Source organism: Lontra canadensis, unplaced genomic scaffold (assembly GCF_010015895.1).
Source record: "Lontra canadensis isolate GAN:19392208 unplaced genomic scaffold, GSC_riverotter_1.0 scaffold19, whole genome shotgun sequence".
Lineage (NCBI taxonomy): Eukaryota > Metazoa > Chordata > Mammalia > Carnivora > Mustelidae > Lontra > Lontra canadensis.
In genome coordinates this window covers 16,223,543-16,250,921 of record NW_022631013.1, presented here as the reverse complement: position 1 = coordinate 16,250,921, position 27,379 = coordinate 16,223,543, and the positions used below count along the sequence as shown (strand labels likewise).

General features: G+C 39.7%; 2 protein-coding genes and 1 pseudogene across 3 annotated transcripts in view; 1 reads left to right on the top strand and 2 right to left on the bottom strand.

Moving 5' to 3' along the window:
* INVS (inversin) overlaps positions 1-23,603 on the bottom strand; it is a 171,357-nt gene extending 147,754 nt beyond the window's left edge. The window contains exons 1-3 of one of the 2 annotated variants that reach the window (XM_032860706.1): positions 23,311-23,603; positions 19,551-19,680; positions 3,272-3,438 (exon numbers count right to left, since the gene is read on the bottom strand). In XM_032860706.1, the coding sequence (XP_032716597.1) occupies positions 3,272-3,438; positions 19,551-19,656 (273 nt within the window). In that variant the 5' untranslated portion in view covers positions 19,657-19,680; positions 23,311-23,603. The remainder of the gene's footprint in view (positions 1-3,271; positions 3,439-19,550; positions 19,681-23,310) is intronic. The other variant, XM_032860707.1, reaches the window with a different exon arrangement.
* LOC116869587 lies at positions 13,535-13,684 on the bottom strand (annotated as a pseudogene).
* A 1-nt stretch (position 23,604) lies between the features above and the next one.
* Positions 23,605-27,379, top strand: part of ERP44 (endoplasmic reticulum protein 44) — a 92,722-nt gene continuing 88,947 nt past the window's right edge. Inside the window, exon 1 of the mRNA XM_032860708.1 lies at positions 23,605-23,925. Within this exon, the coding sequence (XP_032716599.1) occupies positions 23,620-23,925 (306 nt within the window). The 5' untranslated portion in view covers positions 23,605-23,619. The remainder of the gene's footprint in view (positions 23,926-27,379) is intronic.

Here is a 27,379-nt window from a genome sequence, read left to right as displayed (position 1 = left end):
ATGAGAATGGACCCCTACACAAAAATCAACTTGTTATGTATTAAAGACTTGCACTGGAAAGAAAATACAAGACAATATTAAAACAATCTCTGCTTAGCTGTTTGGTCTCCCAGCTGTTGTTTACTGCTGGGTTTCTTTGAGCCTCCCCCAGCACAAACACAGTTTAGGAATCTGCTAATGATTTGCAAGGAATTTGTACCCAGATTTTTGGGTTCCTTCTCTGCAGTTACCTTCGCTCCAGGATTTTGCCCTTCCACATTCCAGCCAGTGCTAACGCCAGGCTCTACCTGTGATTTCTCGCCCTACCAAGATAATTGCTTCCTGCTAGGGTTGTATTCATTTGCATTCCACTTTGGAAGATGCCTTAAAGGATACAGCCGGATGAATGTGGTGTGCATTCCTCATGCTTCTCTTCTCTGAATGACTGTAATTTCTTAGACCTAGCTTATGCTGACTGTTCTCAGTGCCTTCAAATAATGTATATATATTTTACTCAGTCTTCAGAAATTTTTTTGGCAGGTGGGTTATTCTAAAATAAGTGGTCACGGCCAGAACTGATGCCTAGTCATGAAACTCTTGTTGCTTGCTCATTTTTCTTTTCTTTTTCCTTTTCCTTTCCTTTTTTCTCTCTTCTTTCTTCCTTCCTTCCTTCCTCCCTCCGTCCCTCTTTCTTTCTTTGTTTCTTTCCTTCTAGAGAGAGAGAGCACATGAAAGTGCCAGAGGAGGGGGAGGACTAGAGGGAGAGAGAGAGAATCCCAAGTGGACTCCACGCCAGGTGTGGAGCCTGATGCTGGGCTTGATCCCACAACTCTGAGATCATGACCTGAGTCAAAATCAAGAGAGCCTCAACCAACTGAGCCACCCAGGCACCCCTCTTCTTTTCTATCTTTAACCATTCAATCGTTATTTTACATTGTGTTTCTTTTTTTTTTTTTAAGATTTTATTTGTTTGAGAGAGAGAGAATGAGAGAGAGAGAGAGAGAGAGCATGAGAAGGGGGAGGGTCAGAGGGAGAAGCAGACTCCCTGCAGAGCAGGGAGCCTGATGCAGGACTCGATCCCGGGACTCCACAATCCAATTTGTTTATTGTTTCTGCTGACTCTCATTTGTGATAGACTGCTTCCTCATATATATGGGGATCTTTCACTGTGAGATCTTGTTTGGTCTATGTAATATGGGGGAATCCTGGAAGTTTAGGGTGAAGATGTTTTCTCTAAAGAGAATTTGTGTTTGTGTCTACTCAGAGGCAGGGTGTGCTATAGACCTGGGACATATCTCCAACTCTTCTTTGAGAGTTACTTCTAGACTCTTCACAATCTTACTCCTGTTGGATCTCTACTATCTCTGATTGTGAAAATAACAGTGCTTTTGCATAAAGCACAAAATGAAATGCAATACCCAGTTTTGATCTGGACAGAGTAAAGTACTAAAGGTTTATGACCACCCTTATTCTGGAAATTCTACTAGTGCTAGTATAGCCTAAAGATAGATTGCCATTTTGGGCAAATATGCAAAAACAAACCACAACACAGAGAAAGGGGGAAATGTGTAATTATCAGATAGTCAAAAGACCATGAAACGTGTTATTTATGAATTCAGCTATGAAAATTGTGACATGTAAATCAGAGTTCTATTTATTCTTTGATGCTGTAGGAAATCACAATTTAAAAAAATAAAGAAGAAACAAAAAGCCGAAGAAAACAAATGCACCGCATCCTGTGGAGAGACTTACAACCGACCCCTTCTCTTCCCTTTGGGTCACTTTCTACCTCTACAGAGATGATTGGAGGCTCATCAACTCAAATCCCCAGTTTTTTCACATGACCCACCTGATGGGAAGTTAGGTTCCTCCAACCTCTATTTCTGAAGTTGGGTTTTAAACCTAAATGAACCACAATGAAAAATCTGAAGTGTTTCAAATTCATAATACTGGGGCTATTTCTAATCTGAAATGTTTACTTTTTAATGATAACAAGTTAAATGGAGTTACCCTTCCTGACTGAATAATTTTACCAGCTGACAAGCCTAGGTGAAAGGTTATAAATACCTACACAGTAGTTAAAACCGAAATTGAAAATGAGGGAGATTTAAAAAAAAATTACTATAATGAAAAGCAAATTCAAGAGCAATAACTTTGGGAATAACCTGACAGACCTAACTGATCACAGCGTCTAACTAGCATATTCAGTAGGATATCTTAATGTCAGTCTCTTTTTATGTATTCAACTAATGAAAAAGGTATTTTTCTAACCCCTCAATTAATCAGCTATATCTGGTTCACATTTTTTAATGGGAAATAACTCTAATAGTCTCTGCTGGATCTAATTTCTATTGCTTTTTATTCCAAAAATATATGTCTAAAATAATAAAAAGGAAAATATCAGGCACTGGAAATATATTTTATACACCATAATTTTATGGAAGGAAAAATCATTTTCAGATAAATAAGTCTTTCAATAAATATAGAAGCTTCCCATTTTAATTTTTTGATATATTTATCTTAAAAATCTCAGCTCTTAACAATACCTTTAAAAAACCTGAAATCCTTTTTACTGGCAATATAGTTTTAGACTTTTAAAAAGTTGAAATACATTTAGAAAATAAATTTCTTTTATGCTACTTAATGCCCATACTTTAAGAGGGACAGTAAGTTTTTGTTGTAAAAGTAATTAATACTTGTCAGGGGAAAATTTTTAAACAGTAAAAAGTACCCAATGTTACCAATATTAAAACCCAACCACTAGTAATACCTTAGTGTTGGGGTGCCTGGGTGGCTCAGTCAGTTAAGAGTCTGCCTTTGGCTTGGGTCATGATCCCACAGTCCTGGGATCAAGCCCAATGTTGGGCTCTCTGCTCAGCGGGGAGTCGGCTTCTCCCTTTCCCTCTCCCTCTATGCTTTCTCTCTCTCTCTCTTTCTCTCAAATAAATGAATAAAATCTTAAAAAAAATATGTATCTTAGTGTTTTTCTTTCTGGCCTTTGCTTTCCCCCATGCATAAACTGATTTGTAATATGGTTGATTCCTTTTCCTTGACTTAATCTTAGATCATAAAATGAATTCCATTGTTCAAAGAACTTCGTTGGATAAATGAACGGAGCCACTGATGATTACCTATTTTTATTCTCTGCAGTTTAGACTGTTTTTAGAGAAGCACATAAAACTAAGAGTCACATACTTAAGATTTCTTTATCACCTGTCAATTGCATAGTTCACTAATCAACTTCTAAATACCTCACAAAAGGTTTACACTTCAAAGTAATTTAACTTCTCACCTTTTGAGCTGCAAGATGGAGGGCTGTTCTCTGGCTGTGGTCAGTTTTATTAACATCTGCTCCTGCCTTCAGGAGAGCATCTGCACAATCCAGTCTGTCAGCCAACACACAATACATAAGCGGTGTCCTCCCAAATTGGTCTTCTTTGTCTTTAAGGGCAGAGTTTCCTATGAGTGCAAGAAACAGATAGTGATATCCGCTAATGGCTGTTGTTATACTAACAGGACTAGGAGTTACATTTATTAACTTTATTAGCAAGCCCTGTGCTAAAAGCATGAAATATGCCACTTACTCACCCCATGAGACAGATATTACCATCCCCATTTTATAGGAAACTGAGACTCAGAGAAGTTAAGTAACCTGCTTATAGTACACTGAAAGTAGGTGGAGCTAAAATTCAAACTGGCAATTGATTCTAAAGGCCATATTCTTAACCACTATATGTTATGCTCAATTAATATTGTGAGATATGGACCTAATTGTTTTCCTCACTCACTCCTCTCTTTCAGAGACTAAATGCTAAGCATTGTGGTATGTTTTTATGAGAGAGACAAAACTGAATCATGATTGGCTTCCCATGTTTGACAATATAGAGCAATGCATACTACCCTGATTCTCCTGCTAATTACAACTAAAAACCCAGGTGAAGTACATGAAAGGTGGAGAAAAGAAGGCAAACTGTCTAGGGACTCAGAACAATCTGATGGTGAGTTTCCTGTCTGTTTTTTTTTTTTTTTTTTTTGCCTCCTAAGTACAATCTGGGGGCTAGAGTAGCCCACAACCAGAAATACAAAAGAGCAGACACAAAATTCCCCAGGAAGCCTGCTCTCTCCAGTCCAAAGATTGGGAAGAGGGTAGCCCTTGGAGCACTTACCCCTGGCTCTACTCAGAGCACATACAATGAAGGGCACCACAGAGACTACGGAGAGGAGCCCTATAAGCCATCACGTCCTGAATTAAGCAAAGGAGAGCAATGAAGTAGTATCTTACCCCTTCCCGACTAGAGAAGCAGGGAGGATTATGGAGAGAAGGAGGCTGGAGAAAGCAACTCTTTAAACTGGTGCAAGAAGTCATAAACAACTCTGAACAACCCATGTGTGAAATTAACCAGAATCAAAGTGCAAGAGTTTTGAGAATTGAACTATGGGTGAATATTGCCCAGATTCTAAATTAGCTTATATAATACATAGGTAGGGCAGACCGAAAAGCCCTACAAGAGCTGTGAAAACTAACTTGACATTAGAACCACAGTCCACAAAACTGGGACAGAAAGTTCATTCTAAACCTAAACAGATCTTCAGTCTATTAAATAGAAGATTTAAATAGGATCCTGAGTCTCATAACATAATATACAAAATGTCCAAGATATAGCCCAAAATTATTAGACAAAGAACCAGAAAAACATTAACTTAAACAAAAAAAGACAATCAACAGACACCAACACTGTGATGATACAGATATAATTAACTGACAAGGATCTTAAAGCAACTATAATAAAAATGCTCCAAGAAGCAGTTATGAACACTATTGAAACAAATGGAAAATACAAAGTTGCAGCAAAGAAAGGCAGAATATAAGGATGAACTAAATGAAAATTTCAGAATAATAAACATTTAATAAATAAGTTAGCAAAGAAAATAACTAAAATAAAAACCTCATTGAATGGAGATGCAGAGGAAAGAACCACTGAACTTGATGACAGTCCAATAAATATTATCCAATCTGAACAGCTGATAAAAAACACAGAAGCAAAAAGAATCCACAGAAGCTCAGGGCTCTGTGGGACAGTAACAAAATACCTACCATTCATGCCATCAGAGTTCCAGAAAGAGAGGAAAAAGAATGAAGGGCTAAAAACATATTTGAGGGAATAATGGCTGGAAATGGTGCAAATCTGGTGAAAGACAGAGACCTGCAGATTTAAAAAGCTGAGCAAAACTTAAACAGAATAAACCCCTAGAAACCTCTACGTCAATCATAATCAAATTCCTAGAAACTAAAGAAGAAAAAAATCATGAAAGCAGCCAGAAAGAAACAACTAGGGGAAAACCAATTCAAATAACAGTGTATTTCTCATGAGAAACTATGGGGTCGATAAGGTAATGACACAGCATTTTTCACGTGTTGGGGATAAGGGTGGGGATGAGCTGTTAACCAAGAATTCTATATCCAGTGCTTAGGACTGGGGAGAAGGGGATGTATTAAAGGGGTCATAGCTAAAGGGGATAGGGTTTTTTCCTAAAGGGTGTGGGTAATTGTTCTAAAATTAATTGTGGTGATGTTTCTACAACTCTGAATATAGGAAACCCATTGAATTGTATTTCAAATTGGTGAACTGTGTGGTATGGATGTACGGTCAACCTCAATAAAGCTGTTACAAATAGCCCCATTATATATAATTTAAAATAATTTTAAAAATTTTAAATTAAAATACTAAAAACATTCGAGAAATTCAGGGGAAGACAGGGAAGAAAAAAACAGGAATGAAAAACAGGGAACGGTAAACGCATAGTAAGCTGGAAATCTTAATTCTTAACATTAATAATTCCATTAAAGGTAAATGATTAAAAAAAAACACACCAATAAAAAAAGAGAGGTTAAAAGTAAAAGAATGAGCACAGATATGCTATATAAACATGAATTAAAAGAAAGCTGATTAACATCAGATATTAATATCTTATAAAATAGACTTTAGAGCAAAGACAATTACCAGGAACAAACAGAAGCATTATATAATGATAAAGGCATCAATTCACCAAGAATACTTAACAATCCTAAATGTGTATGTACTAAATCATGGAGCTTCAAAAAACATGTAGCAAAACCTGATAGAATTGGATGAAACATTTGAAAAATTTACAATTATAATTGGTAACTTCAATACCCCTCTCTCAAAAATTGCTTGAACTGCTAAAATGAAAAGCAGCAAGCATAGAAAAGAACGGAATACCACTATAAAGCAGCAGGATATAACAGATATTTATTGATTGTGTCACTCAACAACAGCCAGATATATAATCTTTTAAAGCACTGATGGGGCCATTTACCAAAATAGACCATATACTGGTCATAAAACAAACATTAGCAGATTTAAAGAAGTGAAGTTAAACAAAGTATATTCTCTGACAATAACGTAATTAAACTAGAAATTGGTAACAGAAAGATAATGGGAAATCACTGAATATGTAGGATTTAAACATCACACAGATAATCCATGAGTTACAGAGAAAATCTCAAGGGAAATTAAAAAAATAATTAAATGAATGAAAATAATACTAGTGTTGTAAGGTTCCTACTCTAAACATAAGGGGGCTTGGAAGGAAATATACAGCATTGAGTACTTGTATTACAGTAGAACAATAGTTCAAATCAATGGTCTATACTTCTACCTTATGACACTAAAAAAAGAAGACCAAATTTAATCCAAAACCAGCAGAGGAAGTACATAATAAAGATAAGAGCAGAGATCAATGAAATTAAAACTAGAAAAACACTAGAGAAAAATCAATGTAGCTAAAAGTTGGTTCTTAGAAAATATCAATGAAATTGATAAATCTCTGATCAGAGTGATCATTAAAAACAGACCAGACAGAAATTTCCAATATCAGAAATGAAAGCAGAGAAAACACTATGGAGCCTGAAGTTATTAAATGGAAAACATGGGAATATCATAAACAATTTTATCCCCATAAGTTCAAATTTAAGTTAAACAGCAAGAGAGAGAGAGAGAGAGAGACCCACATATACACACACACAGATGAATAGGATAGAATTGAGAGCACTGGAATAGACCTATAAAAGAATACGATCAATTGACTTTTGAGAAAGGTGCAAAGCCAAATCAATGGATAGTTTTAAGCAAATGGCACAGAAAAAACTGGAATTCATACCCAAAAGCAAAAAATGAACAAATCAGAAACTCTCAACCTGTACTTTTCACCATGTACAAAAATTATCTCAAAATCAATCATAATCTTAAATGTAACACCTCTATAACTTTATAAAACCTTTAGAAGCAAACCAAAGTGATAACCTCTGTGACCTTGGGTTAGACAAAGATTTCTTAGACATGATACCAAAGAACAATCCATTTTAAAAATTAATAAATTGGATTGCACCACATTAAAAATACTGTTTGTAAGAACTGTTAAGAAAATAAAAAGACTGCTACAAATTGGGAGAATATTTGCAAAACACATATCTGGTAAGGTCTCTTACCTAGAATAAATCAACAAAACTAACAGGCAAACTAACAGACCAGGAGAACTATTTGCAAATGACATATCTGATAAAGGATTAGTATCCAAAATACATAAAGAACTTATAAAACTCAACATTGCCAAAAAAGAATTCTTACTACTGAATAATAAAAAGACAGATAATGAAATTTAAAGATGGGTAAAAGTGTTGAATAAACATTTCCTCGAATAAGCTTATGAAAAGATGCCCAACATCATTAATACAGAAGGAAATGCAAATTCAAACTGTAATATGATAAAATTACATATCTATTGGAATGGCTAAAACAAAACCAAAACTGAAAACAAACCTGACAACAGCAAATGCTGGTGAGGCTATAGAACACCTAAAACTGTCAGATATCACTGAGAGTAATTCAAAATGGCACAGCTGGGGCACCTGGGTGGCTCAGTGGGTTGGGCCTCTGCCTTCGGCTTGGGTCATGATCTCAGGGTCCTAGAATCGAGCCCCGCATCAGGCTTTCTGCTCAGCACGGGCCTGCTTCCCCCTCCCCCTCTGCCTGACTCTTTGCCTGCTTGTGGTATCTCTCTCTGTGTCAAATAAATAAATAAATAAATAAATCTTTAAAAACAAAAACAAAAACAAAACAAAATGGCACACAGCCACTACAGAAAACTCTGTTTCTGATTAAGTCAAATATAAACATACTACATAGCCCAATAATCTCTTTCCTAGGTGTTTACTCAGAAGAAACAAAAGCATGAAAGCTTATATTCACATAGAAACTTGTATTTGGGGGACGCCTGGATGGCTCAGTTGGTTAAGCAGCTGCCTTCGGTTCAGGTCATGATCCCAGCGTCCTGGGATCGAGTCCCACATCGGGCCCCTTGCTCGGCAGGGAGCCTGCTTCTCCCTCTGACTCTGCCTGCCTCTCTGTCTGCCTGTGCTCGCTCTCTCTCTCTCTCTCTCTCTCTGACAAATTAAAAAAAATAAATAAATAAAAATTAAAAAAAAAAAAGAATCTTAGAAGCCCTATTATTTAAAAAAAAAAAAAAAAACTTGTATTTGGATGTTTATGGAAGCCTCATTCATAATTGCTAAAAACCGGAAACTTCCCCGTTGTCCTAGTGGAGAATGACAAAAGAACTGTAGTCATCCATACAGTAGAACACTGCTCAGTAATAAAAAGGAATGAACTACTGATCTACTGAACAGGGAAAAGTCTCAAACACATTTATGCTAAGTGAAAGAACTCTGTTTCAAAGGATACATATGGTATTCATTTACAGCATATTCTGGAAAAGGTAAAACTATAGGGAGAGAAAACAGACCAGTGATTAACAGTGACTGGGATGTGGGGAGGGACTGATTATAAGGGGACATAGAGGCATTTTGGGGTGTGGTGCAACTTGCCTCTATCTTGATAGTGGTGATTACCTGACTCCATTTTTGTTAAAATTAAGTAACTGTATACTACTGAGGATTAAGTTTACTGTATTTATGGTATTATACTTCAATAAAGTTTACTTAAAAACAACAAAAGATACCTCCTGGCTTGCACTTCAAGTGAAAAAATTTTGCTACTTTCATGATGGATAATAATCAGGAATTCATATATAAGTTGAGGGTAAGATACAAGTTGAAAATGAGGGAAGCCAGTTACTTTAAAGAGTTTTGGCATAAACTCTGCTAATGCAGATGGGAAAACTGATCAAATGAAGTATTTTTAAAGGGAAATATTTTTAAATATTTTTAAAGGGAAATATAAAGTATTTTTAAAGGGAAATATAAATGCTAGGGGAAGAAAAAGAAGGTGTTGCACTTCTGTCTGGGTTGTTTTATGCCTAAAATTAAGCCATTGTGTTAGCTTTAAATATTTCAATATATATATTTATATATGTAATATTACATAATATATATTTAAATCTTAGACGTAACAGGACCCAGAAGTACTTTATAGTTTCTTAGATAACTTGCTTTGCTGATCCAGATTCCCCCGTATTCTGGTAACAAATCAAGAAAGGTCATTTTTCTTGAAATCTGAAAGAGCCTTACAATTGGTGTGTAACTCCTGGAGGAGGCAGGTGTTCCTTTTTAGAGTCTTGGTTTTGAAGATGGAGGCAAGTTCTGCATTTGATTCAACATATCTAATAACAGAAGTCCCCGTGCACAAGTCTTCTGAGCAGTAGAACAGGACTAGCTACCATTCCCTCCACAAGGGCCTCTAATGTCTGATCCAGAAGACTCCAGAGAGTCTATCACTGCGTTTGTAGATAAGGACTCATTTAAGCCCAAACTCCCTAACAAAACTAAAACATCTTTATAGGTAGAGCATGTTCCCTTCATCACGTGAGCCCTTCTGGAGTCAGAATGATACTTGCAGAGCATACGCAGTAACCAGGGCAGTCTCTAGCTGTCTTTCACAAAGGACGCGCACTCTCTACGGACACTTTGTCTACCAGTGCTGAGCAAAGACAGTAGGACCTAGGATTAGCAAGATGATGGTGATTCATATTTAAACTCTCTTTAAATAAAAACTTCTGTGAGGGAGAAGATTTAGGAACTGTGGTCACAAGAACAAATATTGAGAAATGGAGTCCATCACCACATCCCAGGATAACCCTAACTGATCAGGCTTCTTAGGGCCAAAGTGAAGCCAGCACTATGGGGTTAACAGTAACTGTACCTCCTAGGATACAGAACTTAGGACCATTGCTATGCTTTCCCCCAGTGTTCTATAAGGTACAGGGAAACGTCCAGCCTTCTCTGCAATCTCTGAAACACTTGTTTTTGGGTGACTACTGTTATAATTCCCGACACAGAAGATTTAATCGGGTTATGCTATCACCATCCAAGGTGTTAGGCTTGCCTATCTGGCAGAATTCGTGTACTTGAGGAACCTGAAAGCAAGTCTCCCCTATTTACCATGAGGAAAGCGACATTCGGCCTCCTTTAGGTCCTGTTTTGAGTTGCTTTAGGGGGATGGTGGCTTTATGGCTAGTTTCTGAGTCATGAGAGTCCCGTCAGGTTCTGAGCTTCTTGGCTAAAAAAGAGAATAACTGAGAGAGCCCTGTGCATTTACCCACCTACCCTACCCCCTTCCTCAGTTCCCTCAATTATAACATTTAGCCGATGCCATTCCGGTCTGCACAACAGCTGAGTTTTACGTTCAAGCGAAATGATTTCCTGTTTGGAAGCGTTTGGTGACTGCAACACGCTGTACAAATGTGGTAGGGCTTGGGACGTGAACTAATGCTCACTGGACGGCAGGGCACTTGAATTTGAATTCCTGTCAGAAGCAGCTAATACAGAAAGCAGCTGGCTCGTGTGCTGTGTGGTTTTAATTATTCTGGCAACTGTGGGGACAGCCTCTAATCCGTGACCAACTGGTGCTCGCTGAACAGGGGCTGGCGTTCCGCATGTGCTCGGCCTGAACACAGCTCCCACAGCCAAGCTGGAGCCACGATGGGAAAGCCACCGCCCCACTGCGAGCAGTTACTTTAAGGCTGGCTGAAGCAGAAGGAATAACCATTCCATTTGGTTAATGGAATGGTGTGTGCAGAAACCAGAGCTCCAGCGGTAGGAAGACACGACTGCCACTTCCGGAGATGACCAGGGCTACTGCGCCACACTGTGCACCACGAGCCCGGCTAGCCTTCTTTACTAACCTCCTCTTTGCTGGCTCTCAAATGTTAACCTGTGTGTGGCATCAGAGATGCATTTCGTCTGCTCTCACGCACTTCTTACGTCACACCTTTTGCACAGTCACAATCTTGGGAAGGCGTTTGTGGTCATTTAAAAAGGATTTGCCCGGGCGCCTGGGTGGCTCAGTGGGTTAAAGCCTCTGCCTTCGGCTCAGGTCATGATTCCAGGGTCCTGGGATCGAGCCCCACATCGGGCTCTCTGCTCAGCAGGGAGCCTGCTTCCTCCTCTCTCTCTCTGTGCCTGCCTCTCTGCCTGCTTGTAACCTCTGTCTGTCAAATAAATAAATAAATAAATAAATAAATAAATAAATCTTAAAAAAAAAAAAGGTTTGCCTATGGTTATAAGGGCAACGTGGGAACGATGGGAAGAGCATAGGATTCAAAACTAAATAAGCTGATTTGAGCCTCAGCGGTGCAATTATTGCAACAGAATTTCTTAACTTCTGAGTCTCAGTGTCCTAACATATAAAATGAGAATTATAATAATAACAAGGGACATATTATATTTTGAGGTCACCTGAGATTTTAGAAAATATTTTTACATTCATTTTATCTCATTATAGTTGTTGTTGGCATCTTAAAATAACATTTATACTCGTTGCCTCTCTCTCTCTCTCTTTTTTTTTTTTAAGATTTATTTATTTTAGAGAAAGAGAGGGTATGAGCAGGGAGAGGGACAGGGGGAGAGAAAGAGAATCCACAAGCAGACTCCCCAGCTGGGCATGCAGCCCAACTCAGGGCTTGACCTTGAGATCATGACATGAGCTCAAATCAAGAGCTGGTGCTTAATGGACTGAGCCACCCAGGTGCCCCTGATATTTTGAAATTATCATAGCTATTAGATCTTCCATTAGACCTTGCTATTTAATATGTTAATAAAATATGATTGTAGGCATATTGCTATATTATAATTTTAGAATAGTTTGACGTGTATTTCAATATAGCTACTTTTCTTTGGATTCCTATATATATTTAAAGCTCTTAAAATATATTTTAGAGAAGGGGTCCCTAAACTTTATCAGATTACCAAAAAGACCTGTAGCATAAAAAATCATTTAGAAAAATCCAGCCTAAGGACACCTGGGTGGCTTAACGTCAGTTAAGCATCTGCCTTCAGCTCAGGTCATAACCTAGAGTCCCGGGCTCGAGTCCCACATTGGCTCCTTGATCAGTGGGGAGCCTGCTTCTCCCTCTCCCTGTTGCTCCCCTTGCCTGTACTCTCCCTCTCTCCTACTCTCTCTCTCTGGCAAATAAATAAAATCTTAAAAAAAGAAAGAAAGAAAGAAAGAAAGAAAGATCGATCCAGCCAGCCTAGATAACCATTAAGTTCACCAGTCAAGGTTCAGACGTAATCAGTTCTTCCTCTCTTGTGTTTCTTATTCTGTGTTCATATATATGAATGCGCATGTGCATACAGAAATGCCTCCCCTGCCTAGAGGATCCGCAGTTCCAATGAGCTTTGGAATCAGACTTCCAAGCTTCAGTCTAAGCTCTGTTACTTATTAGACAAGTTACTTAATCTCTCCATGCCTTAGTTTCCTCATCTATTTTCAAAATGAGGGTAACAAGAGCACCCAAAACTCTTTGTAGTATTTTGCTGGTTAATGAGTTAATGAATTGCAAAGTACCAACACAGGGCCTGGCACATATAACATAACTTTATGAAATGCTGGCTAATTTAATTACTTTTATTAGTATGGGTATATATACATGTAAGTCCATTAACACATATGTATAGAGGCGCCTGGGTGGCTCAGTTGGTTGAGCGTCCGACTCTTGATTTCAGCTCAGGTCATGATGTCAGGGTGGTGAGATCGAGCCCTGTGTTGGGCTCCATGCTCAGTGCAGAATCTGCTGCTCCCTTTCCGTCCCCCTCTGCCCCTCCCCTGGCTCAGGCACTGGTGTGTGTCTGTACACTCGCGGTCCCTCTCTCTTTCAAATAAATAAGCAAGTAAAAAATTTTAAAAATAACTACATATATCTATAAGCATTTATAAAACATTGAGTGACCCTAACATTTAAGGTCATTGTTGAGGCAAAGGAAGACCTAACTTGAAATAATGTCACTACTCTACCACTTAGGAGACCCCTCACCTGACCTAACCACCGTGTTGGGAGATGTCATAAACAAAGAGAGAAGACAACTTAGAGATTTGCACTTGTTTAGGACATTGACAGGTCATCAAAAATTGTGGAAGAATCAGCATGGTGCTGCCTTGTCACTTTACCACTGCAAACAACCCAAACACTACTGGCAGTGAGACAGGACCAATCATTACACACTATGCATATCTTCAAATTATTCTGTTTAGTTTTCACAAAGCAAACAGTATTATTCTCCATTGCATTTAGAGATTTTCTATTTTAAGACATTTCTGAAACTATGTAAGACTCGATCATTTCACTGTAAGTCCAACCTGACAATAACAGTAATAAGGTCCTATTTAATTAGCAATAATTGCACCTCGGATAAACCTCATTGGTTACAATACTGCCACTGCGCAAAGCTAAGGTCCTATATATATTGTCTGCTATGTGTCAGGTGTGATGCTAGATTTTTTTTTTCAGATATCCTTGGCATATATCACTATATTAGTTGCAGGTGTATAACATAATAATTTGATAATTGTATATATAGTGAAAAGATCACTACAGTAAGTCTAGTTAACATCTGTCACCACACTGTTATAATTTTTTTCTCGTGATGAGAACTTTTAAGATCTCCTCTCTTAGAAACTTTCAAATAAACAATACAGTATTATTAACTATAGTCACCCCTGATGTTTTACGGTCATTGTCCTGATGAACTCTCACATAAGCAAAGTATCATAGTCCATAGTTTTCAGATAAGGAATTGAGACTCAGAAAGATTAAGTGGCTTATCCGGGGGAATACTGCTAATAAGTGACAAAGCAAAAACTCAAATTTGGGTTTATCTGACTCTAAAACCCACATTCTTTCTATGATACTACATTGTATAGTAATAAAATGAATCTACTAAATTCTATTATCAACTATATTGCTGGTATTCAAATTATTTGAGTTAAGAGAAAAAGCTACATATTTACAAATGATAGCCATAGTATATGAGGAATTTACTATGTATGTTTATGCTTTTACGGCCCAGGACTGAGCCTTAAGTCATCTGAATCGAGGATGTAATATTGTGTTAAAACATTAATCCGTTGTATTAGGTTAGACACTAAAAATTGCTACTCAAATGATGTCTCATTCAGGGAAAGCCTCTTCAGTCCTCCTCCAGAACAATGGGTGGCAGAGAAAGTGTTCGATTTAATTAGTTGTGTATGTAGAAAGAGATGCTCATCTGTTTCCATGGAGTCGAACACATCACTGACATACTTCTCCATGGAAACAGAGAAGGGAAAACAGAAAATGTGAAAGTGAATGAATTCAGTGAGCAGTTGGTGAGCAAAGATTCAGGAAAAAAATAATTCATCCGGTAGTACTACGCTACTAGTCTAGGAAAGAGAAATAGCATATATTTAGAGATCAAGATGCACTGCATAAAAGAAGACATAAGATACGCTGAGATTTAAGATGACAGGGTTGTTGTTTTGGTAAGGATATACAAATACTGGGAAATGCCAAGAGCACAGGTATGCCTGTCTCTGCACAGACGACATAATGGCAGAATTCTGAAAAGATGAGCAGGGTTACAGCTCAAGTCGGTAAGGAGACAAGGGGATAGAACACAGAGGGAACACATTTTATATAAAGTAAATTTATCAGCTCTACACTAGTTTCACATAATTTTGTTCTGCTTTGTTTTGAAGGATTTTTTTCCTTAAAAAATCTTTTTTGGGGGGGGATTTAAAATTATAGGAAGATTTCAAGTTTTGTTATGTAACACATTAGTTAATTTGCATGACTGAACCTGTACAACCACTTTTAATTTATAACATCCTGCATGTTTTATTTCCTTTGAAGGTTATTTTTCATTAAAACCATAAAGAGTTCATTTTATAAGATGTTTTTCCTTGAGGTAGTCTGACTTAAAAAAAAATTTCCAATGGAATTTAGCGTGAACCTGCCTCTCAAGTCAATTTAATTTAACTTAATTTAATTCAATTCAACTCGATTCACAATTAATCCCGGCCCCAAGACGATTATAGGCTTCTTGGGAGGACAGGTACTTAAAAGAATGATTACAACATTTATTGACTCCTTCAACAAATATATCTCATGTCCCTACTATGTGCTGAGTACTGTTCTGGATTTTGCAGATACAGTGATGGATTCAACAGACCCCGTCTATTCTCACAGAGGCTACTTAGCTGATAGGAAAGAGATGCTACAATAGTCATACGTATAAATATCCAAGTTCAGTGAAGAAACACTGCAGAGTTCCAAGAGAGAACATAATAAACAGATTTCACTGAGCCTGGAGGATGAGGGCAGGCCTCTTTGAGGAAGTGACCTAGAACCTGAGGTCTAAAGGATGAGAACAGTATTTCAGGCAAAGGCCCTGAGACACAAAAGGGCTTGGTGGGTTTGAGAAAATGAAAGAAAGCCAGTTTCTCTCAGAACAGAGTAGATCAAGGTGAAGCCGGAGAGGGGAAGAGGTACAGGTGCACTTTTAAATTTTATTCCAAGTATAAAGGGAAGCAGTTAAAGAAGTCTGAGCAGGGAAATGACAAAACTGTATATGGAACTTTCGGTTCAAGAAAAAATTGTAACACAACAAAAGAAGTTCAAAAAGTACAAAAAAAAGTAGGCTATAGTATTTGAGCTCTATACCTATGTGGTAAAACTGTAATATAATTATTACTATAAACGTCAAGATAGCAAATCACTCCAAGGGGGAATGAAGAATGCATTAAGGGGATTCTGGGGGAATAATGTTCGGTCTCTTGACCTAGTGGTGGTTACACAGATGTTTGCTTTATTTATGTGTTAAACTTATGTAAGTTGTATGTATTTCTCCATATGTTTACTTCAAAATAAGTATTTTTTTTAAAAGATTTATTTATTTATTTATTTTAGAGAGAGACGGTCTGTGCACGTGTGCATGCACAAGCTGGGGGTGGGGTGGGGGAGGGGAGAGGGAGAGAGAACCTCAAGCAGACTCCCCTTTGAGTGCGGAATATGTCACAGGGCTCGATCTCATAACCCTGAGATCATGACTCATGACGGGAGCTGAAATCAAGAGACGGATGCTTAAACGACTAAGCCACCCAGGTGCCCCTTGTTTTGTTTTCTCTTAATTAAAGAGTGGACTGAGGTAAAGAAGCTTGGTTGTGGTACAAAGAGTGACAATTGCTCCCCATATCCATTCGGATTTTTCTAAGAATCGAGCACCCTGAATTTTAGCTGGGCATGATGCCATCAAAGGAGAGACACGTTAGCTTCCTTTGTCCACGGTGTGGCTCTGTGTCTATGTCCTGTCCGCCTCCTAAATGACAAATGGCTTTACTGAACTCCCCCTGCTCCTGCTGGTGGGGCTATGGCTACAACAGAAGCATCTGCTTTTGCCCCCCAGATGGAAGCCACATGTTGACAATGGCAGAGCCAAGTCCTAGCAGCATCCCTGGGTGATTTTGTGAAGTGGAGATTTCCACCCACCATAGGCTGCCCACTTACATTTGCACTATAATGGGAATAAAATATACATTGACCTTTACTTTTTATTTTTTAAAAAGATTGTATTTATTTGACAGAGAGAGAAAGAGAAACAGAGAGAGCACAAGCAGGGTGAGTGTCAGGCAGAGGGAGAGGGAGAAACAGGCTCGCCACTGAGCAGGACTCTGGGATCATGACCTGAGCTAAAGGCAGATGCTTAACCAACTGAGCCACCCAGGTGGCCCTATTCGTCTCCCTTTCTTAAGTGACTGCCAGAGCAGTTCAGCTTGTGACTGATACAGTTATGATGGGAAGTGGAGACATATGAAAATACCCAGAAGGGGATGAAAGAATAGGGAAGGGATTTTTTTAAATAATAGAGACAACAGAGCATGTTTAAATATTGATGGGAAGAATATGAAATAGAAGCAGAGGTCAAAGGGGTAATAATCACAAGTCTTAAAAAAAAATGGTAGCAAGTTCCTGAAAAGGTAGAAAAGGATGGAATAGAGAGCACGTTGGAGTACCTTTAGCAGAAAGGGATATTTGCTCTGTTTTGGCAGAAATAGAGAAGACGAGTGCAGATGTAGTCTGATTTGTAGATATTATGCTGAAAGGTGAGGGAGTTCCTGCCTAACGTCTTCATTTTCTGTGGGGAACATAAAGCATTAGATGAGAATGGAAGGAGGGAGAACTGGCGGTCAGAGGTTTCAGCGGAATGAGAAGGTACGAAATACTCTTTACGGAGAAGTGTGGTGTGATGAATGGCCAGTGCGGACTGCCCACTTGAAGTAGGTAACCACGTTACGGTATTTGCGACCAGTTAAATTGTTCAGGGGTTGGCAGAGGTTTATGGATTAGGTCTGTCCGTGGTTCAGATTTCAGCAGCCAGGTGCCACCGGTGAGGAGAAAAGATGATTTCTCTAAGGTAAGAATTTTAGTAGTGGATCACGGAATCAGGGCTGAATGGCGGGGAAAGTAAAGACAGAAAGAGATGCGTATTCAAAACTACAGAAGATAATGGATTGCTAGTCTCAGTGACTTGAAAACAATTTTTTTAAAAGATTTTATTTATTTATTTGAGAGAGATGGGGACAGCGATGGAGATAGTGAGCGAGCACAAGTGGGGAGGAGAGGGAGAAGCAGGCTCCCAGCTGAGCAGGGAGCCTCACATGGGGCTCCATACCAGGACCCCGAGATCATGACCTGAGCTGAAGGCAGACACTTAACTGACTGAGCCACCCAGGTGCCCCTTGAAAAACTATTGTTCCCTTGGGCGCCTGGGTGGCTCAGTTGCCTTCAGCTCAGGTCAAGATCCCAGAGTCCTGGGATTGAGGCCAATATGGGGCTTCCTGCTCGGCGGGAAGCCTGCTTCTCCCTCTCCCACTCCCCGTGTTGTGTTCCCTCTCTCGCTGTGTCTCTCTCTGTCAAATAAATAAATAAAATCTTAAAAAAAAAAACAAAAAAAAACTATTGTTCTCATCAGTAGGTGAACTGGAAGTAAGAGAGTTTCAACTGAATGGTGGAATGTTTGAATGACTGACTCAGAGTTTACTGAAGATATCCCGCTCCAAGGAGTAACTGTGAATGCAGGGAGCTAATTTGAAGCCGAGGTATCAGGAGATAATGTTTCTGATAGAGAAGAGAAACCTTCGCACAGTATGTAGTAAAAGAATTTTGTCTTTAAAGATAAGTAGGAGGGGCGCCTGGTTGGCTCAGTGGGTTGAAGCCTCAGCCTTCGGCTCAGGTCATGATCCCAGGGTCCTGGGATGGAGCCCCGCATCGGGCTCTCTGCTCCGCAGGGAGCCTGCTTCCCTTATTCTCTCTCTGCCTGCCTCTTTGCCTACTTGTGATCTCTGTCTGTCAAATAAATAAATAAAATCTTAAAAAAAAAAAAAAGATAAGTAGGAGTGTAGCAGAGAAGAGGATAAGAAGGTGGGAGATAGAAAAGAGGAGAGGAGACAGATATATAGAGAGAAAAGTAAGACAAAATTCATGACATTTGGGGGAATGGAAAGCCTAGCCAGAGGTTAGGGTGCATGGATAGGAGATTTTAGAGAAACTGGGAATGTAGGACAAAAATGAATTCTGATTGAACCAGTATGGAAATTTAAGTAGTGTGGACTTTTATTTTAAAGCCCCAAGTTGTCAATCATGTCACTAGACACTGGTGTGTAAAAAGATTAAAAACAATATACGTTTTTATTTCTTTTCTTGAAATAAAGACTAATGACTTCTGCACAGGTAGAAATGTGATTTTCTACATCTAAAAAATTCTTACCCACTTTTATCCTTGAATACTCTCTCTCCTACTCAGTTGGTTCTCTCCCTCTAGAACTTTAATACCAGGCCTCTCTCTCTGTTTATATATTATAGGGAGAACGTTGAATCAATTTGAATCAATGATAGGGAGAACACTGAGTCAATTTTAAATCATTACAATTTAAGTTATTTGTAAGCTTTAGTACTTTGGGTATATACAAAAGATCATTATCCACTATCTCATTCTAGATTTCTGTTACTATAAAGATGAATTAATTCTCTTAGCACCTTGGAGTACATAGCCAGATTCAGTGTCAAGCACACAGATATTTCTCAAGTACCTTTCACCTAATCCTAATCCATATTCTTAAGTTTCAGGACTTAATTACTTTCTTGTTCAACTTCTGGAATGAAATATAAATAATGATACATTGCCATTAAAATGTGAGTACAGTGCAGTTAAAACTAAGATTAACATACTCCCTTCGGACAGAGTTATTTTTAACGTTTCTGTATTCATGGGGACAACTCACCTATGATGAGCCTGTGGAGAGTGCCCTTATCTCCATTAATAGCAGCAGCATGAACTTGAGATGCTAATGAGGAGCCAGGAAGGAACAAGTTCTCTGACCTGTTCATAGTCTTCTCAACAAATGGAGCACCCTGAAACAATGATTTAAACATGACTAGATGCAGAAAACATGTCTGAAAGCTGTCTCGTCAGTCCCAAGTGGGTATATTATAAATATGGCTGAATAGAAGTATTTGATGAGGGGGTTGTCTGGGTCGCTCATTCGGTTAAGTGTCTGCCTTCAGTTCAGGTCATGATTTCAGAGTTCTGGGATGAAGCCCCACATATCGGGCTCCCTGTGTGGTGGGGTGTCTGCTTCTCCCTCTTCCTCTGCTGCTCCCCACTGCTCTGCTCTCACTCTCTCTCAAATAAATAAAATCTTAAAAAAAGAGAAATATTTGACAAGGATTCAAAAAGTCTGCAGTTCTGGTCCTATCTAGAATTGCCATATTGTGGCAAATTAGATGACCCTTTGTACAAGTTGCTCATCTGTAAAATGAGAGGGCTGGATGCTCCTGAGACTCTTGCCGGGGGTTATCTTTTTTTGTTTTTTAAAGATTCTATTTATTTATTTGACAGAGAGAGAGATAGTGAGAGAGGGAACACAGCAGGGGAGTGGGAGATGGAGAAGCAGGTTTCCCCCTGAGCAGGGAGCCTAATGTGGAGCTTGATCCTAGGACCCCAGGATCATGATCCAAGCCAAAGGCAGACACACAATGACTGAGCTACCCAGGCACCTCAGTATCAGGGGTTATCTGAGGGGAAAAAAAAAAAAAAAAAAAAGGGAGGCTCAGTATTTAACCTTAGGCATAGGGCTCAAAAGCCACAGAGACTTTTTCTTTCAATATATATATTTATTTATTTATTGGAGAGAGAGTGAGAGCAAGAGGGATCACAGAAGGAGAGGGAGAAGCAGACTTCCTGCTGAGCAGGGAGCCTGACACAGGGCTGGATCCCAGGACCTGGAGCTGAAGGCAGATGCTTAAGGGACTAAGCCTCCCAGGTGCCCCAAGCCACAGTGACTTCTGATTTGATGCCACATAATACTAACCATCAGAACTGATGTTGGGAATAAGGATGATGAACAAGCCACATCATCAGGTCAAAATCAATTAGATTTAAGCGCTAAAATGTGCATACTTCTAAGAAAAAATAAATAAATAGTACTTTTTTCTCTCCTGCTGATGAAAGGAAGAATTTTTATTTGTCTCTCCTTATGCCTCTTGACTTTAGGATTTCGCTTGGAAAATTACATCATTAGAGTTAACCATATTTCATTGGGAAAATTTTGTTCTGACTGGTAGTCTGATATGGTTTGCTAGAACCTTCTAGAAATGCATTAGCTGCATAGAAACCGTGAGCTCTCCAGCACAAGGCTGTTGTAGCAGAGGCTGGATTATGTCAGAAACGCAGCATGAAGAATTCAAACACCTGATGGGAATGAAAAAGGGGTTGTTCCATCAATGATGTTAAACTTCCTTCCTAAAGGTAAGAAACCGTATCAAAGTTGAATGCCTGCAAGGACCAGGCTTTACCTACCAGGAGGGTAAAAAGGGTAAGAAACAAAAGGAGTCATGCTGTGGCAAACTGGAGCATACACGCATATCTAAAGAAAGCAGCAGCTAATCAGCTAGTTAACAGCTGCCTTTAAAAGGGCAGAAAAGCCCTCTTCTGATTTCACCAAAAAATGTCACTCCAATCTCTGACTTCCGAGGATCTGGGAGCTTTGTAGGAGAAATTTATCACCAGTGATGAGTTAGTACTTGTGTTGTCATTGACAAGGATTATTGGTTCAAATTCTGCCTTAAAGTCAGAGTGTTTTCTTAATTTTGGTAAAGGTCAGCTCTTCCTGTCTTTATTTTGCTGACAATTTGAGTTAACATGCTGGCAGAAAATATGGGCTTTGTGAGACACTTCTGTCATGTCAGAAAAACCACTGTCGCAGGCAGGATTATGCTGAAGTGACTTGAAAGAAGCTGTAAAACTGGGAGGTGGAAACACAGGAAAGGAGGAATTGGAGGGCTATAGGCCTGATTCTGTTAATAATAAGCAGCGTGCCCTCAGGCTACCTCAGCTCTCTGATTTTCTGTAAAATATGAGCAATGAAAAAGGTAGACTACATTGATTCATTCAGTAGGTTGAGTGCTATGTGCTAGGCGCTGTTCTGAACTCTAATACATGTCAATTCAGATTCTAGGTGATCAGAGTTTTAGGCATATCATAATCCCCCCCAAAACCTCTTCATACCCTTTGAAAAATACACGAAAGTTTGATCTCAGTTATATACATTTCACCCCATAATTATTAGCACTTAGCACAGTAACAGGTACATAGCTGGTATCAGTCAATATTTGTCCAGTGAAAAGTCATAGGCTGAGTGCTAAGTCCAGAGGGCGAGCAGGATCAAAGCTTAATTTCTTGGACTAAAGAGGTCATACTCATGAGCATCTGCTCTTTTTAAATTCTCCATTTCTGTATCTTCTGTCAGAGAGGTAGTGAAGTGGTCTAGAGATAAGAACACAAGACTAGGGGTGCCTGGGTGGCTCAGTGGGTTGAAGCCTTTGCCTTCAGCTCAGGTCATGATCTCAGGGTCCTGGGATTGAGCCCCACATCAGGCTCTCTGCTCAGCGGGGAGCCTGCTTCCTCCTCTCTCTCTGCCTGCCTCTATCCCTACTTGTGATCTGTCTGTCAAATAAATAAATAAAATCTTTACAAAAAAACCCAAAAAACAAAACAAAACAAAAAACACAAGACTAGAAGAGAGAGACCTAACTAAAAGTCTTGGTTCTACCACTATCTAATTTTGCCACTCGGGGAAAGTTCTCTAGGGCCCTTTACTAGCTCAAGAAAAATCCCAAATATATTTATACACACACACACACACACACACACACACACAAACGGTGCTTTTTTTTTTAGTAAATAATTTTTATAGATGAATAGTAAAACCGCTTTGTCAGTTATAAAGTGCTATAAAATTACAGATACCATTAACTAATCATAAAACCAGCCAGTGTAATAAATGCTTTAATAATTATAACTGTACAAAAATAGTGGTGCAGCAGTCACAAGCGAAGGAAAAGTCTTTCTGATCAGGACTAAAGGGTTGGTTTTTTGGGAAGTTCTCAGAGATGGCGACACTTGAGATGGCATTCCAGATAGAGAAAGGACCAAATCCATTCCATGGCAGCAGGAAAGCTAGAGTACAGGCAAGGAGTAGGGAGAACCTCAAAAAAGCAGAATGCCTCCCAAGTACTTAGTACTTGTGTGGTTAATACCGGGGACACGTGGACCTGGCTCGGTGTTTGCAGATGAGGCTGGGCAGCTAACTAGGGCCAGATTAAGATCCTCAATTGCTTGGCTAATGAATTCCGTAATTATCCTGTAGGAGCGATCCATGCATTAGTAGTAATCACAGTCGCACTGAGCTTTTCAGTTTACAATGTGCTTTCCCATATTATCCCACATCTACTCCCTACACAAGCCCAGAGACAATTAAATTAGGGAGGAGAAGTCATCGACTCATTCAACTGAGGCCCTGAGAGGTGGCCCGATTTTATAATGCAGTAATTAGCGCAGAAAGAAGAGGCAACAGGCGAGGAGGCTAGTGATGAAGGATCAGGCCAGAGCCCAGGCCAAGGGGGCCTGGAGTCTCAGTCAGGGGCCAAGGCAATGATGCAGATCGATCGGGAGTTTCCCCAGCCAGGCCCCTTCCTACTCACCCTCGCCTCCTCCAGGACTCACGTCCCGGGGGCGGCTCCAGGAGGCACGACCCCGCAGTGGGCCGCCCCTCCCGCCAGGACTGTACACTACATCCGGCTGGGAGAGACCCCAGCGTGCTGAAACTAGACGAACCCCTCCGAAGGCCGCCCGAGGCGCTCGACCGCACTTCCCTCTGGGAATTGTAGTTCCCATCCTCTAAAAACAGAGGTTTGTCGTCCTCCGCCCTTTCCATCCCACAGGACCCCGCGCGCGGAGGAGTCGGTGGACCTGGGACGAGAGCCTGATGGGAAAGAAGTTCTGGATGTCCGATGACGTACTCAGTGAGAGGGGTGCAGGACTACATTTCCCAATATGCTCCGAGGTGGGCAGGACCCGGAAGTGAGGGCGTGCGAGGCCTCTCTGGAAGTTGTCCCGGGTGTTCGCCGCTGGAGCTCCGGGTCCAGAGGACGAGGTGCCGCTGCCGGGAGGATCGTCCGCTGCCGCCGGCTCCCGGAGCCCAGCCCTTTCCTAACCCAACCCAACCCTGCCCAGTCCCAGCCGCGAACCCCGGCGTTACCATGAATCCTGCCGTCTTCCTATCCTTACCCGACCTCAGATGCTCCCTGCTGCTCCTGGTGAGTGAGTGAAGGAATGACAGACCCTTCGACCGACTCTCGGACGGCCTCACGCCCTCTTTAAGGGGGAGCACAGCTGCCTCCACCCTTGCCTTCCTATTTTTTCCTCCGGTAGCGAGGAGTGCACCCTCCCCCGCTGCCTTCACTCTTTGCATCCGTCTGTACGCTTCCCAGGCCCGCGGTACCCGAGGCCTGAGAAACCACGGTCGGAGGTTGGGACCTGGAAACTGGAGAAATTAGCCTTGGGAGAGGGATACGTGGGAGGGTCACGGGCGAGGAGCTCTCCCTTCCCCCAGACTAACGGAGGTTGTTTCAGGCTCGAGGGCTCATGGACCTGCTAGTAGCTTGAATTGAAAAGGACGGGAGACAGACCTGTTCCCTCCCACCCCCTCCCTTTGGGAAGGCCGACAGGTGCTGGGGTCCTGTGAATCTCACGCCAGAGCTCTGAAACGGTGCCCGGGTTGGCAGAGCCCTCTGTTGTGGCTTGATGCGATTGGTTGGGAACCCGGAACTGGAGGCAGATTTGGAGTCCACCCGGGGAATAAAGGTTTGAAGGGTGGAGACAGTGCCTATCTGAAAACCTCAGCTCAAGGCCTCCCTCGGATTTGTCACACATCCCCCTCTCCGAAATTTAAGCAGAATTGTCAGTGCTCCTGATTTAAGAATGACCAGGTTTTCTGCATATATTTGCACTCATTCCTAAACTTCCTCACCTGCTTGGCTCCATCCCATCGTGTAAAGGAACCCAGTCCCTCTTCCTCCAAAGTACACCTGGAATGTACAGCCTAAGTAATTCAGGCTGCTGGTCAAATTGAGAAAAAAGTGAAGGACGGACTCCATATGGCAAAATGACGTACCTTTAATCGAGCTGTTATCATACAATATTTGAAAATACTTTAATTGTGGTAGGTTTGGAAAACCGAATTTAAGATGAACATTAGGTCAAACTTACTTTTTTTTTTTTAAAATAATTTAAAAAGCATAATTCAGTGACTCATAATTAGGTGACTTGTATAGCTAGCTGGTTACTGGCAGAACCGGGACTTGAAGCCCGTTTCTTGACTTGCAGTGCTTATTCCACCATAGCACGTTACACTTAATATTTGTATTTGAAATTCTTAATTTCTCTCTCCCCCTTCACCCCCCTCCACCTTTCTTTCCCTCTCTCCATTTTTTCTTTTTGATTTGCAAGTCCTTTTTAAAAGCCATATACAGTATTTGGGTCTTCTCAGAGAAAAAGCACTATGAAAAACTAAAGGGGATGTCAAAGTACTTTTGAGAACTAAGAGTTGAATATACACATGTCATATTAAATGATCAAGTGTCTTACTGCCATTTCTTGTACAGCAGTGAATTTTCTATAGAATTAAATATTCTGTAGAGAGTTCTTTTTGGTAATTGCATTAATACACTGTGCTGCTTCTCTTCCTTTTAGAAGTACTGGAATAAAATTCATTGTTATTAAAGACGACTCTCACTTTAAAGATACTAGATATTAATCTTTTCCCTATCTGTAAAATGGTAAAATGCTCTCACTTGTGAGTTGTCTGATAGAAATTACTTTTAGGTTACAAAAAATCAAAAACAAAAATAAAATCAACCAAAAAAACAAAGGACAAAAATCCTAAGACATTAGAAAAGTTGAAATACTGAATAGGAAAACTACATCAGATGTACTTCCCCGGAATGGTATTTGCTTATAGAACTTAGTTTAAGAAGGAGAAAGTATTTATTTTCAAATAATTCATACTTTTTATAGAAAACCTATAAATCTATTTAAATATAAAAAGATTTTCCCCCTAATAATTCTAAAATCTGATTAACAATTTGTATATTTAAGTAAACATAGAGGAATAGAAACTTAGAAGACATTTTAGAGAATACTTATAAAGTTAATGGACTTGAAAATAAAGCCCAAGAAAAGGTTTAATAAACCAGAATTACAAGTCAAGCTAGATTCAGTTTGAACAGCGTTTACCAAAGCAGTTTTAATTATCCTAGATTAGTTAGCAAATATTTATAAAACATCTGTTTAATCACTACTTGAGCTATCTAACTGGTAATTCTGTCCTAGTGATGGAACCTGCTTCATCAGCATCCCACCTGTTTAAAAATATATCCTTTATCTTCCCAATGTACTTTCTTCCTCCTCCCTCCAACTTCCCCTCTCAGACTTCAAGTTACTCCCTCCCACATACAGTCATCGAATATCCAAGTTCCCACCTAGCTGAGGTCATCATTTTTCCCTCAAATGGCCTGCACTAAAAAGCCATATGTTCTCTTACTACAGTACTTTTTTTTTTTTCCAGGCAAACTGTACCTCAGCCCTAAAGAACTAAATCTGTTCAGAGTGTTCAGAGTTAGTCGTGTTCATAAGATAATAGCTGAAGCATATAATCTTTAGACTTCCTAGTAAAATATTTTTCTTTTTCCTGATCTCAGAAACATTTTGGATTGTAGCACTCTAATGCTTAAAAAGCCTTTCTGGGATGGGTAACTAAACACACAAGCTCAATGTAGTAACTTTTTTCCTGGGATTTCATATATATTTCATATTTGAATATATGAATATATAAGGCAAACTAAATGTCCTTTAGTTTTCATATTTGTTCTTCATGTTTTGTGGATGATTCAAATGCTGGAGACAGCAGTGTGTATGAAATACTTGGATTGGGAAATTGCTTCCAGTTGTGTGTGCTTTTTTTTTTTTTTTTTTTTTTTTTGAGAAGGCAGTGATGGGCAGAGTGGGGTGCGGTTGGCAGGGCACAGGAAAGGGGAAGAGCTAGAGAGAGAGAGAGAATCTTAAGCAGGCTTCATGCCTAGCATTGAGCCATGCTGGGCCCAATCTCAGGACCCTGAGATTATGACCTGATTTGAAATCAGGAGTGGGATGCCTAATGGACTGAGCCACCCAGACCCCCTCATTTTTTAATTTATTGTTGAGGAACTAGATCCTCTATCATTCAGAATTTTCCATATTTGGATATTGCTGATGGTATCCCTGTGTGTGGTTTTCTTTTTCTCTGTTTCTTGTGTTTCCTATAAATTTGTAATTAAATTTATGTGGTCTCAACCACAACTCAGTGTATAGTTTGATATAGTTTGTTTCATTTAGCTTTCATTTTTTAGTTTTCAAAAACTTACCTTCTAGTGTATAATTATGTAAAATTTACTGCTTCCAAAACTAAATCCATAAAGCAAACTATTTGGACGAAACTATCTTCTATTCCTCTCTGTATGTTCTTATCCCTCCTAATGTAAGAAACTTTAAAATTATTTTTTAAAAGATTCAGCAGTCTGTTTGTATGTGTGTGTATGTTTCTCCCTCCCCTTTGGTAAACCGTAGCTTATTATAATTTACTTTTTTTTCTTTTTCAACTTTAAAGTGTATGTAAATGTTAATCACTAGGTTGTACGCCTTAACGTAATTTATACTGTATGTTAACTAACTAGA